The sequence below is a fragment of the Coffea arabica genome, chromosome 2e, assembly GCF_036785885.1.
Source record: "Coffea arabica cultivar ET-39 chromosome 2e, Coffea Arabica ET-39 HiFi, whole genome shotgun sequence".
Taxonomy (NCBI): domain Eukaryota; kingdom Viridiplantae; phylum Streptophyta; class Magnoliopsida; order Gentianales; family Rubiaceae; genus Coffea; species Coffea arabica.
In genome coordinates this window covers 32,503,073-32,517,299 of record NC_092313.1, presented here as the reverse complement: position 1 = coordinate 32,517,299, position 14,227 = coordinate 32,503,073, and the positions used below count along the sequence as shown (strand labels likewise).

Genomic DNA, 14,227 nt, shown 5'->3' with positions numbered 1-14,227 from the left:
CCTTCTACCACTTTCTAGGAAGCAACAAGAAACGCAAACTCTGCTATGAACCCCCGAACCCAGATTTGTGCGATTCATTTACTCCTTTGCCTATTTGTTCACGCCATTCCAATCCTAGATTAGGCAGCTGCAATTCTGATCGCTATTTATATCACATTTCTTTCCAGCAAATCATTTTAACGAATCCCTTTTTCTCGTGCTTGCATCGATTCCGCGTGGAGGAGTAATTGACGCATTTTTGGCTAAATAAGAAGAAAGGAAGCAAACAGATTTTGTTTAACTTCACCGGCTTTGCTTTTGCTGTAGACTAGAGGACAAAAACCCAGCTGGCTTTGGTTTCTTTTTGAATGATTCATGCTCTTACACGGTTGGTATTTTGCTGACTTGCTTGGTGGGGTAGTTCACCAAGATTTATCTTTGACGGAGTTTTCAAACTTTGACGGAGTTTTCAAAGTTTGACTGTTGTAGTATTTATTTAGGAATGTTCATATGATGTGGGATGATTTCTTGGTATTTAAGAAAAAACCTATGTGATAAAATTTGATTCTTCGTGCTAGGTCGGTTCTAGAAGTTTAAAAGAGCAGATAAAAACGGAGGAGGAGATTTCCTGTCCATCGAGTGCTGAAAATTTGATTGGAGGAGTTGGTTTTATATTGCTGTTAGACATGCCTGGAAAATCTAGAAATCTTGAAGTTTGAGTGCTTGATTAGGTTAATTTTGGTGTGTAGTATAAAGGGTTCAAACCCCATTTAAGAATTCCAAGTGGGATTACTTGAATTTGTATTCTAAGCTATTCAGTATAACAGCTTTAGGTTGGTAGTCATTGTTTGGTAACTATTCGCAAAGAATATTAAGGTTGTGTTGGGGTAGAATTCATATTTGTATTGATATAAGATGGTTGGGACTGCTGAGGGAATGAGTAATAATGGTTACTTGAATGGGGCCACTAATGGTACTACGGAGGAGAAAGTTGATGAGCTTCGTCGACTTTTTGGGAAAGCAGATGGTGATCCGTTGAGAATTGTTGGTGTTGGAGCTGGAGCATGGGGTAGTGTTTTTGCAGCAATGCTGCAGGATGCGTATGGTAATCTCCGCGAGAAAGTTCAGATTAGGATATGGAGGAGAGCTGGGAAGGCTGTTGACAGAGCAACAGCAGAGCACCTATTTGAGGTGATTAATTCAAGGGAAGATATCCTGAGAAGGTTGATTAGGAGATGTGCATACTTGAAGTATGTGGAGGGAAGGCTAGGTGATCGAACATTGTATGCCGATGAGATTTTGAAGGATGGGTTCTGTTTGAATATGATTGACACGCCCCTTTGTCCAATGAAAGTTGTTACCAATCTGCAGGAGGCTGTATGGGATGCTGATATTGTCATTAATGGTTTACCTTCAACAGAAACACATGTGGTGTTTGAAGAAATTAGAAGGTATTGGAAAGAAAGATTAACTGTACCAGTTATAATTTCTTTAGCAAAGGGTATAGAGGCTGAATTAGAGCCTGAACCACGGATAATTACTCCCACTCAGATGATAAATAGAGCAAGTAAGGCTCTCTCTTTGGCTTTTTTAATTGGTTTTCTGCCCTTTTTGTTTCTGATTCTGATGCCTAGTACTGCTAGAAGGTCATCAAATACTTCAACTTGTTGATGATAGTTCATTATTGGCTACACACTCTACTAATTATTTTATTGCTTTCAAAAGGAACTTAAAATACGGCGTATCTGCTGATGTCACTGATAGTTGTGAATTCTCTGTTATACTGGTATTTTGTCCCCAGGACCTATTTGTATTGCCTGCTACCCTCCTTGGTATTTATGATTTTAGTATACGTGTTTATATGTTTAGTTTATTTCTTGTTTCTTGGCATTTATGAAGGTAATCACTTTAGATCATCTCTTGTGGTGGGAACAAACTTGATACTCTTCAGGGTGTTAGATTGGAAATGGAAAGGATAAAAGGCAAAAAAAATGAAACAAAAACTTGATTTATGTTCGAGTCAAGGTGGTAGATTCATTGAAATGCTTTTGGAAGCAAACTTTTGAATTTTTGAGAAGGTGGACACTTTGGAGCATGAAAACTAGAGTTATAATCCTTGTCTTGTAGGTAACATAGGCTTTTAAGTTTTGGGTCTAGTCATTCTATCAGTGAGCTATTGAGGGGTGGAATTAAGTTGTTAAATTCTTATTTCTGAGATGATGAAGTTGTTAAAATAGTCACATCGAGTAAATTGTTTTAAGACATCTGTTAAAAGCCAATGGACTACATAAGCCTACCTTACTGGTATGGACAAATAAAGCATCTTACTTTTCAGTTGATCTAGATTTTTGAAGTGGCAGTCATTCCAGAAACAAAAGCTATTGCCATGGTAGAAACAAGTTATCGGTCTCCTAATCAGTCCATCAGTTGTAATTCAAGTTTTGGAAACTGATTCTTCTTCAAACGCACCAAATCTTTTCCATCAAGAAGCATGGTTAAAAGTTTTTGATGATTTATCTCCTCGGTTCTGGTGCTGACCCAACTTGAATTGAGTGTCATGCATGCATATTTCATGTGTTTCTGTTGTTATTTTCTGATGGTTCATAATGTTTTCTTCCAATAACTAAACGAGTTGTTCAATGATCAAGTGGGAGACAATGAAATCAGAGGTTCTTCTGAGATCAATGCCTGCCCCTGCCCTCTTGGACCAAACTTAGTGCCTTTCTAAGAATATAACTGCAGTATACTCTCTGATCCTTTTGAAGCTTTTGGTCTGTTGTCTATTTGAGATCTTTAGAATGGAAGTGATTTGTTTTGCCACTTGTCTGATTTAGCCATCTTACTTGAACAAATTTTGATAGCTGTTAACCTTGAGATAATGTTGTTATAAGCAATTCACTTCTTGGTTAGACACATGGAGGTAGTATAAATTTCTAACCTTGAGCATTGTATTTCCGTAGCTGGGGTCCCTGCTGAGAACATTCTCTACCTTGGAGGACCTAATATAGCATCAGAAATTTACAACAAGGAGTATGCTAATGCGCGGATTTGTGGGGCTGAGACGTGGAGAAAACCTCTGGCAAGATTTCTGAGGCAGCCCCATTTTATTGTGTGGGACAATGGTGATCTGGTCACCCATGAAGTTATGGGCGGTCTAAAGAACGTGTATGCCATAGGAGCTGGTAAGAACCTAACGCGCTATTTTGTTCTTCTTAGATTTTCTGAGTTCTTGAAAATGTATTTAGTCCTAATTATTGAAATTTTGCTTGCAAAATTAGTATTGAATTATTTTTGAATGGCCATGACTCTGTCACTTAGGCATGGTTAGTGTGGCCATTGTAGACTGATCTAGGTTTCTTGATCCAGATCCGTATGGTTGCTTTGCACTTTAGCTGACGCCTTTTGCCTTAATCTTTGAGGTTAACCTAAATAGTTCTAGTTCTGCATTATCAAATTTTCGCTCCGGATAGGCCTAAGCCAATTAGAATATGAGTACGTCACACATTCCTTGCCTTATTCTCAACTCGAAAAGTGCCATTAGTTGGGCTTTTTATCTAATCTAAGATGTCAACGAAAAAGAAATTGATAGAGCTAGAGGAGTGAGTAGAAATGATTGGAGTGATGGCAAGGGCCAACTTTCTCAATTTCTGTTGTATTCATGTTATATCAACTGATTATGCTGTAATGAGGAGAAAAGTATTGATGTTACTCTTTTGCTGAACTTCTGAGAAATGATGCATCAGGCTTCGTGATGTCATTCTGTCTATTATTGACCTGTCATCTGTTTTTTCAAAATTTAATAGCATTTGCAGAGCCTAGCACTCTGGACCTAAACCAAAGTTTCTCCATAACTTATTTGGTTAGATTGTCCTTGAAAATGAGAATAAGAATACTGGTTAAGTTACTTTTATAGTTAATAAAGTGGGGTGCAACATGGTTAAATCTGGAAGCTTAATGTTGACAAGGCCAATCTAATTAGCAAAAAGCTTAAAGCATTCCTACATATGTATAAGGCAAGTTTCTCTGATGAATACTTTACCAATCCTTGGTGAATCAGCAAGTTAAGCATTTATACTGGGTTCTTATGGAAAGTTTATGATTAGAAATTTATTGTTTCAAATGGATTTGTTTGTGATTAAAGTTGATTAAAAACCATGGCTCCCTTTTATTAAGCCAGTGTATCCTTAGCATTGAGATTGTGCTTCTCTTGGTTTGAACTTTAGATAGTTTCACATCTGAAGCGATCATTTAGCCAACTTACAACACCCATTGCCTCCTTTGATTTACCTCCACTTGTCTACTCCCCCTTCACTGAAGCACTTGGATCATCATATTTAAGGCATGCAGATAGCTACCTTAACAGGGGCTTCTTTGTCTATATATGGGTCATGCTGCTGCAGCAAATAGAGAGATGCATATTTCTTTACTTGGAATGTGGCTCTGTCAATTTAACGAGTCATAGCAAATTATACTTGTATTTGTTCGCTAAGATCTATAGTTTTCCTAGAGTCCTTTTCTGCACTATCCTATTCTCTACTTTTGCTTGGGATGTAGAAATTAAAACCTAAAGTCTTTCACATACTGATGCAGTATTTCTAGAAATCATTTTGACTTGGGCCTGAGAATATTTGAGTGAGAGTGGTATTATGTGCACATCATTTGCATACAAGGAGTGAGTAATTTCATTAGTGTTGTAGTTCTGATCTGGCACTTTCATGTCTAACTTTATGGTTGGACTTCACAGGTATGGTAGCAGCTCTAACTAATGAGAGTGCAACTAGCAAATCAGTATACTTTGCACACTGTACGTCAGAGATGATATTTATTACTCATCTTTTGGCGGAAGAACCAGAGAAGCTTGCAGGTCCTTTGTTGGCTGACACATATGTGACCCTGTTAAAAGGTCGTAATGCATGGTATGGTCAGAAGTTGGCTAAAGGGGATTTGAGCCTTGATATGGGTGACAGCATCAAGGGAAAGGGAATGATTCAGGTACTTTTCTCCTACGCACAAGTGGCATCTAGAATATGAATATTTCAATCCAACTGAAAAAAGCTCAAAAAGCATTAGTTGGATGGTGAGAATCTGTTAGCTTTCTGATTCTCTTTAATTCAGGGTATTTTTGTTGGACCATCAGATATTTCAACAAGGATTTGCCTTTTGAATAGTACAAAGGATCAGAGAAAGGAAATTAGTACATGCCTTAATTTAAAAAAAAAAAAACCACTAGAGAACTTTTTGAATCAGATATGTATGATGATCAATTCAAACTTGTAGAAATGATAAGATACAAAATATCCAACATCAATGTACATAGTATGCGAGAATGATTAAGGAGCGATGAAAAGGGGATCCCATGTTGTGTATTAAAGTAGCTCTTTTGTTCATTTCTGTTGTGTTCTTTTTTTTTTTTGTGTTTACGATTTTTTAGTGTGATATGAAGATGTAACTAGGTCCGTTGATAACTGTGGAGGAAATGGTCATTAATAATATTAGCGTAACAACTACAAGAATCTCCTGACCTCATTTTGGGGCCTGATTGAAGCATCTACATGTTAACGTCATGTGCAACCTCATAGTAACTTCATAGTCTCAGTTCACAATTTCTGTAGGTCCCTGTCAGAAAAGGAAAAGGAAAGAATTTTGTCTTGACAGCTAATATGATGCCTCCTGGAAGTATGTCTGAATTGTTAATTAGTTACTGATTGGCAGTTATACGTTGTGAATGATTTGTGTTCGAGGCTCTTTTGCATATAATTTGCTACTGCAATAGCTCATACAGAAGATCACTGACTAACTTGGTTGTCCTAGGATTGAGTTTGGCTTTGTCAATTGAATTTTATGGCCTTTTAATAGCTTTTTTTTTTTCTTCGTCCCATCTATCAACCAGCCTAATTGACTGCTTGTTTTGCAGGGAGTTTCTGCAGTGAAAGCTTTTTATGAGCTCCTCAGTGAGTCCCGTCTGAATCTTCTGAATCCAAACGAAAATAAGCATGTTGCTCCAGTTGAGCTGTGTCCCATCTTGAAGACATTACATAAAATACTCATATTAAGGTATGATCAAATTTCTTTCCTTAGAAATCTGTATCTACATCTTCCAAATATCTTTCCTTAAAAGTCTTTCCCGACAAAACTTGACAAAAGTCATTCCAGTGAAGATCCTTTTTTACTGCAATGCATCTGATCCTTGTATCCTATATATATCATGTAGGGAGCTGTCATGCGAGGCAATTCTTCAGGCTTTGAGAGATGAAACCATGAACGACCCTAGGGAACGGATTGAGATGGCCCAAAGCCACGCTTTCTACAGGCCTACATTGCTTGGTCAATAGTTTGCATCCGGTCATAAGAATTTCTTTGGTTTATTTGGAAGAGAATATGAGTGAGCTGAATGCTTCATGTTCAGCCATTTTCCATATGCTCTAGAAGAATGATAACTAGGAATTTCAGGAATCAGCAAGAGTTTGCATTAGTAGATTTCTGGGCTACGTTTTCTCAGTTCGTTTGGTTATTGGTTCTTTCCTGCCTGCCTTCTCTTGTAAAAATGTCTCAACTGAAAATGGTGTTAGTATGTATTTTATAATTTAATTTATTTGATTACAAAATCAGGTATATCTTCATAATTACTACTACTACTACTACTACTACTACTACTACTGATCTATATCTGTTTTTGGGACAAGAGACGCGACATGACAACAGGCACCCATTACCCATGTTCCTAGTTCAAATTGCCATTGATACTAATCAAAGTTTTTCATTCTTGTGTTTCAGTAAGTGAGATGGGTGACATTTTTTGACCCTTCTTATTTTTTTTTTCAAAGTACAGCATTTTACAAATGGTGCTATACTTGGGGTTAGGGAGAGAGGAATGGGAATGGACCCAACTAAAATATTGAAAACTATTGAAAACATGGAGGGAATTAAATCCCTTCTGAAATGTTCGAGAAAACTGCGGGTAGGAAAAGCACGCAAGGGGTTTCGAACCTTTTACCTATACGCAACGAGGGACTTTTGGATATTTTTTGACTTGGAATGGCTGAATGGTACGATATTGAGCAACTTGTACGTAAGGGATGTATCTATCAAAAGCTAATGCTTTAAGAGAAAAAAAAAAAAAGAAATGCAAAGTTTAATTATCTCAAGCATTATGAACTTGCGTCAAGGAAGCGTCACAAAGTAATCTAATAGACAAAGAATAAAAAAAAGGGCAACGATAAAATATTATTTCTGTTTATATACAAAATGGTAAGTTTTCCAGCCTTTTTGTGAGATAACCGCAAGTGCAAAATGAATATTGTTCCACAAATTAACAAACTCAAAAACTAGCTATTGATGACACCAGAAGGAGGCAAATTTTTTATGTTTATCTCTGAATAACTAATTAACTACAGTGGTATGCTCTTAAGTATTGAATTAGCTACTAAGTATTGGGGGTAACTACTCCCGAATTAAAAACAGAATCTGTCTAACGGGTGCCAATTGGTACCCGTTAAAATATATTTTAGGTTTTTATATTTTGAAAATGTAAGATTAATTGGGGAAAGTAAATAAATACATGAGAGGGTAGGTAAGGTTAAATAGGAAAAGTATATAAATGTAAGAGATGGTAATAATTGTTACTCCCTCTGTCCCATTCATTTGGTTATACTTTCCATTTTGGGATGTCCCAAAACAATTGTCATGTTAGAAAAATCAAAACAACTTTTACACTCTCTTTCCAATATAACCCTTTTTTTTAATCATACATTCAAATTTAAAATTTGAATTTGAGGGATAAAATTGGAAAGAGAAGCATAAACATCACAATCAAACCACTATTCTTAAAAAGTTAGATTCTCCAAACATAACCAAATGAATGGGATGGAGGGAGTAGTATGTATATATATACATAGTAGGTTAGATGAATATTAGATCTGTTAACAAGTGCTTATTTAGAAAAACCCTAAAAATATTAGGGGCAATTAAGGATAAGGCATAATCCAAAGTTTTTTCGAAAACATATAAACAAAAGTAATTCAGGCGCATTTTACATTCTAAAGCGTGTTTTTACTATTCTTTTTTTTTTTTTCCCAAACAATAACAGATTTCCAATAAAACTCTATAAAGTGTTTACATCACTTGGAGCAACTGCTCCTACATCATTGTTGGCTAATTGAAGCAGCCAGCTAGGAAAGGAAATTCTCCAGGCTATATCAGCAACTAAGTTTAAGGCAAATCTTGCCAAAGAATGGGACACTACATTGCCATCCCTTCTGATAAAGGAGAAAGAGCAGTTCCGAAACTCTTTTCTCAGTTGTAGTATGTCAAATAAGACAGCACAGGCCCGAGGATCCTCCAACCTTCCCAACTTGATCTTCTCAATCACAATCTTACAATCTGATTGTATAACTATGTCCTTCCAACCATTCTTCATGGCTATGGTCATAGCCTTCCTGATAGCTCTAGCTTCCTCCACAGCAGGATCCCCAAATCTCTGTTCACTCCCTGCCCAGGCTCCTATCATCTTACCACTGCTACATCTGGCCACCACTCCCCAACCTATCTTTCCATCCTTCTGTCTCAATGCTGCATCAGTGTTTAGACAGATAAAATGCTGTGGTGGAGGTGACCACTTTCCTTCTCCATAAGCTTCTCCCTTACCATCCTTTTTCGGCCCATCCCCTTCATTAACTACCTCAGCATACTCTTGCCATTCCTGCACAGCTTTACCAACAACAAAGCCAGGACATTTTCTGTCATTGTTGAACTGAATTAGATTTCTTGATTTCCAAATTTGCTACAGTGTATTAATCGTCAGTTCAATATGGTTCCTGCCCTCCTTTCTTTCCTTAGCTTCCACCAAACTATTCCACCAATGCCAAAAATTATTCCTATAAACATTGAGACCATCCCAACAGATGGGAGCCGCCTTCCATATTAGCTCTGCATGCTGGCAAAAAAACATGTGTTCCAACGCTTCTGTCATGTCACCACAACACAGACGTGTCATTTCCCCTCCTCATTCTACACTTCACTGCCTCATTCACTGGTAAAACTCTATGTAGACACTTCCAAATAAAGTGCTTCAATTTATGTTTTACCTTTAAACTCCACAAAAATTTCCAAGCACCAGATTCCTCCGTATTTCTACTGCTGCTGCCCCTTTGATGATCAGGCCTCTCTTTCGTCTTCTGCATGTCTTTTGCCACCGCATAGCCACTCTTGACAGTATATTGGCCAGCACTTGAAAACACCCACACTAGTCTATCCTTGGCTCCTCGTTCACTAATAGGAATTTTCTTAATCTTGCTGCAGTCCTCCTCCTCAAAGTAGGTGCTCATCAGGTCCTCATTCCATCTACCATCCTTCATCAGCTCATGGACAGATTTTAGTTGGCAGTGTTGAGGTTTCCTGGTCCTAATTCTTCCATTCTCCATATCAGGAATCCAGTTATCCTCCCAAATATTTATATTTCGTCCATCACCAACAGTCTTCCTAATCCCTCTCTGTAACAACTCCTTAGAACTTAATAGGCTCCTCCATACCCCTGAATCCCCAGCCTTAGCCTCCATCCTCCAAATTGAAACTCCCCTAAAGTACCTCCCTCTCAGAATTTTACTAACTAACAGGTTTGGATTGGTTAAAATCCTCCAGAGCTGCTTAGCTAGCATAGCATCATTAAATTCCTGTAGATCTCTAAATCCCAAACCCCTTCTGCCTTTAACCTCTTAGAGTTCCTTCCAACCAATCCAATGAATTTTTTTTATTACCCTCACTATCCCCCCACCAGAATTTAGCCATTTCTCTGCATAAGTCCACACACAAGCCTTTTGGCAACCTGCAACAGCTCATAGCATAAGTACGTAAAGCTAGCACCACTGATTTTAACAGTACCTCCTTACCTGCATTACTCAATAACTTCTCCTTCCAGTTACTTAGCCTTTTGATAACTCTCTCTTTGATGTAGCTAAAAACCTGTTTTTTTGTCCTGCCAATCACCATTGGTAGCCCACGATACTTACTCTGCTTGACCTCTTTCATTCCACCCAGCATACCTAAAATTCCTGCCTTCTGCTGCTCCTCAGTGTGTGTTTTTAGTATTCATTCATGCTTATATCTCAATGAGCGGAATTCAAAATTATGTGTGAAACATTAAAAGCCATATATGAAAATTTGCATAACCATTCCAAGGTTGTTGGACCAATTGCAATTGATTCATAGACTTGAGTTAACCTTAGATAAACAATGACAAATTACAAGTAAGAGATCTCAAAAAAAAAATATGATAATCAAATTAAATTGGTTCAGTACAATTAATCAAATAAAAAAATTATGATTAATAAAACGGTTTGACTAAACGTAGTTAGTTATTTAGAAAAATGTAGTTAATTTGAAAAAAGTCTAAATGTAGAAAGTGCAACAACTGTGATTTGAATTTGTTGTCGAGTGCTCATCGAGAACAAAACCTTTCATGAATATGCTAGCGATCTTTTTCTTTCTTTTTTCTTTTTTCATTTTTTTCGGTGATTCAACTTAGTGGAGGATTCTAGTACTGCCAATTATTAATTAAATAAATTCTCTTTCTCTTATATTCAAAAGGTTGATGATTATAATAGTGAATGTTTTACTCTATCACGAAAAATAAAAATTAGTCATGGTCTATGAATTGAGTGCCCCCCAAACTGGCTACAGAGAATTGCACAAAAAAAAATAAAAATTTCTTGTTTGGATTTTGCAACCAGATGCTTGTTAGATTGAGACTGCATTTTGAAAATATAACCTAAAAAATGAAAAAAAAAATACAATTTCAAAATTCGAAGATGTGCTATACCTTTAAATAAAATAAAAAATAAAAAATTAAAGAAATGAAAATTTTCAATGGTAAATGAATAGCTTTCTTTCCTAATTAATTAAAAAAAGAATAAAAAAAAAGCAGTGCAAAAAAGAAAGCGATAATATCATAAACTTCCCCTGAACTTTCTCTTAATATCACTTCATGCACCCGAGGTTTTAAAAATATTACTTACCTCTCTTATTTTTGTTTTTGTATTTTTAATCTTTAAAAACCCTAAACTACCCTTTTGCTTCTTTTGTTAAACAAAAATACTTTTAAGTCACTTTGTTTACTCTATTAAAAAATTACTGCCTAAAAAACGATCTTAAATACTATCACCATATCACAAAGCTATAACTCTTAAAAATATAAATTTGAAAAACAAAAAAGATACTTGTAAAGAAATACATTAGCACCAATTCAACTTTATATGCTCAAAAATAATTTTTTTATGAACTCTAATTTTTTTTCCAATCTCTTCTCAACCCATGCCCAAAACATTTAAGTTGTACTAAATTATTATAAAAATCAAATTAAAATAACCAAAGAAACTGTACCGTACTCTAATATAATCTCAGAAAAAGATAAACAAAATTCACTATATGGTAATTTACAAAAAAAAAAAATCACATAATCATCCAAAAAATAGAAAAGATAGAAAGTCGGAGAAAGAGGAAGAGAAGAAAGTGACTTTTTTTCTCTAATTTTTTGAATTCCATTTATTTGATATGTGTGTTATGTATGAAGTGAGGGTTAATATAGAGTGTGTTTGGAATGCACATTATTCACATCTTATTTACACACATTAACTTGTTTACATCATTAATATATTTTTTAATTACCTTTTTATCTCATATATATTACATCAAAAAAATGTTACAGTAGTATTTTTCATAAAATTATCTCAAATAATTTATTATCCAAGTTATCTTGCAATTATCAAGAGAGGTAAGTGATATTTTGTAAACCTTAGAGATGCTAAGTGCTATTAAAAGAAACCTCAGGGGAAGTTTCTGATATTATCCCAAAAAGAAATGAAAAATTCGCTGCTATGCCAAACGGGTCGCAGGAAAGGAAGGATGCTCTGAAGGCACGCCGTAAAAGAAGGGAGAGAGGAACAGAGACGAAGGAGACAGGGAGAGTGAGGGATTATCAGCCATGTCGCTGGTGGACTACGCATCCTCATCAGATGATGAAGAAGAAGAAGCTGAAGCAGAAGAACAAGAACCCAAAGTTTCTGCTTCTGAACAACCTCGAGAAACAGATACAGTTGTTGCAGACGATGTAAAACGACGCCGTCCTGAGGCTACAGTTAGTCAAATTCCAGCTCCAAGTTCTACTGAAGATCACAACAACAGGTAAGTTTTTTTTTTCTTGTTCTCAATTTCCTTTTTTCCTCAGCTTAGGGTTTCTATTTCCTTCTTTTTCTTAATGGGCCTTTTTCCAGTGATTTATTTTTTAATATGTTTCAATTTTCAATCCAGAAAGTTTCTTTCTTGATAATTAATTCATTTGATTTTTAGGTCTAGGGTTTTTTTAACTTTAAAATTAGCTGCTAGTTTTTTAGGGCCTGTTTGGCAAGATCTGGCCGAGAATAACAGTTGGGATGAAATGCTGAGTTTCACATTGTATTAGAAACTACGATACTCCCAGCTTCTGGTTTTAGCGGAGAGATTATTGACAGGGAAGGAAATTAGGGGTTGTTTGATGGGTGCCAAATAGGCACTGGTTAAGAGGGGTTCAGGTGTTAGTTTTTGGAAAAGTGAACTTAATTTGGGAATGGATCACAATGCAAGACGGCAATGAATGGGAGTGTGTGAATTTAAATGGTAAATTAGGTGTAGATGAGGTGTATTAACTGGTGCCTGTAGGGCAATTGTTACAAAACTTTAAAGAGGTATTAGGGGATATGCAATAACCCTTCCTCTGTCATTTAGGCTGAATCTTGTACTTTTCGTTTGGGGAAACTTAGAATATGGTGTTTGACATGTTATAATGATGTTAAAAAGATCAGACTCCAAGTTGTGTAGTGGCTGTTTTTGAGTGAAAGTTTTGTTTTCAATGTGTAGGAGATCAGGGTCAAGTGTAAATCAGAGAGGGGAAGAAGTTCCAGAACGGTTGGAGACTCCGCTGCTTGTACTCCCTGATGCTTCTCTTCTCTTAAATTCACCTGCTTTGCCATCTCACATGGGCAATCATAGCGATCATTCTTCCAGAGTTGCAGCTGCAATGGCGGAAAGTGAGTCTAGAAAGAGAGACTTAAATGGTTCATCGTCATCTAATCATACTCGAAATAAAGTACCAAGAGGGAACCTGCCCAGTTCGAGAAGAGTTCCAGATACAGTAGGTGGTCATTTGCTGCCACCTCAACTTGCCGGAAGGTGAATTTTTCTTGCTTTGGAAGTTTACTTCTTTTTCTCCGACCAATGCTGTGCCTTTTGTCAAAATGTTCCAAATTTAGCCTTTATTTAGCATTTTGGAATAGCAAGTCGCTAAGGCTGATGTAACTTCATTCGTGGAACTTTGTGAATGTGTGACATTAGTACATTCCGTCATCTCCAAAAGCTACACTTGCCATCTGGACTCCCAAGAAGAAAGCTTCCTAAGTGCTCTGAATTGTACAAGCTTTTCATTTTTTGAAAATGTTTAGATGCTATTAACTCTGTTTTTCTTTTAGAGACAATTTTTGCTGCAATATTTGTGTATTCTTGCATGTTTATAAATAGTTAGTTAATTCAAGAAATGTCATAGGATGTTTGGTTCGGTTCATTAGTGATAATTCTGTGAAAAACTATGTTACTGAGGAACATGAACTAGTTTTCACTGAAGAACCAATGAATGATAGGCACTGATATTGCATTGACATTAATTAAATTCACCTTTTTGTATGAATCTGAAATTATCTTTTGCTTCGGTGGACGATCGAAGCGTGTGTATGGCAGGAGATACAAGACTAAGAAGAACAGAACTGTTGACTTATTGAAACCATTATTTTCTGCTGATACCAAATTTATGTTCTTTTGCTGCTCTGGACCTAGACGTACTATCTATTTTTTATTCCTTTTGGTGAAGACTTCTAATCATCTTCTAATATATATTTTACAGGAGCAACATTGTAACTGAAGACATGACCAAGCTTTTCGTCAAAAAGCATGTCAACTCCTCATCTGAATAGAATTTTGCCAATTTTAATTTTGATTCAGGATGTAAAATTTGTAGCATGTTAGAGAATAGTTATTACACTTCAGTGCATGTCACATTAACCTTCAAGAGATGTAAGATTGCATATTTGGAGACCTTGATAGAATTGATGAATGTGTTGTTTCACTTACCATATTTGGGTGACATAAGCTCACTTAACTGTTTTGACTTTAATGGATAAGAAATAAGAATCAAGTGTTTGCTTTGCAAGAGTTGATAAATTCTCTGGGG

At 36.2% G+C, this 14,227-nt stretch overlaps 3 protein-coding genes and 1 long non-coding RNA gene across 4 annotated transcripts; 3 read left to right on the top strand and 1 right to left on the bottom strand.

Moving 5' to 3' along the window:
- The first annotated feature begins 226 nt into the window (after positions 1-226).
- Positions 227-628, top strand: LOC140036986 (uncharacterized). The gene is made up of 2 exons (XR_011840716.1): positions 227-367; positions 558-628. It is a non-coding gene; the product is annotated as an uncharacterized lncRNA (long non-coding RNA).
- Positions 629-745: 117 nt separating this feature from the next.
- On the top strand, positions 746-6,584 carry LOC140036985 (probable glycerol-3-phosphate dehydrogenase [NAD(+)] 1, cytosolic). Its single transcript, XM_072080396.1, has 5 exons — positions 746-1,546; positions 2,940-3,161; positions 4,724-4,971; positions 5,894-6,033; positions 6,191-6,584. The coding sequence occupies exons 1-5, from the start codon at positions 895-897 to the stop codon at positions 6,309-6,311; spliced, it is 1,383 nt and encodes a 460-aa protein (XP_071936497.1). The 5' UTR covers positions 746-894; the 3' UTR covers positions 6,312-6,584.
- Positions 6,585-8,080: 1,496 nt separating this feature from the next.
- On the bottom strand, positions 8,081-9,533 carry LOC113724267 (uncharacterized). The gene is made up of 2 exons (XM_072077558.1): positions 9,063-9,533; positions 8,081-8,677 (listed from the first exon to the last, which is right to left on the bottom strand). Exons 1-2 carry the CDS (start codon positions 9,531-9,533, stop codon positions 8,081-8,083), a joined length of 1,068 nt encoding a protein of 355 aa, XP_071933659.1.
- Positions 9,534-11,816: 2,283 nt separating this feature from the next.
- On the top strand, positions 11,817-14,217 carry LOC140036984 (uncharacterized). Its single transcript, XM_072080395.1, has 3 exons — positions 11,817-12,153; positions 12,865-13,176; positions 13,901-14,217. Exons 1-3 carry the CDS (start codon positions 11,954-11,956, stop codon positions 13,968-13,970), a joined length of 582 nt encoding a protein of 193 aa, XP_071936496.1. The 5' UTR covers positions 11,817-11,953; the 3' UTR covers positions 13,971-14,217.
- The last annotated feature ends 10 nt before the right edge of the window (positions 14,218-14,227 follow it).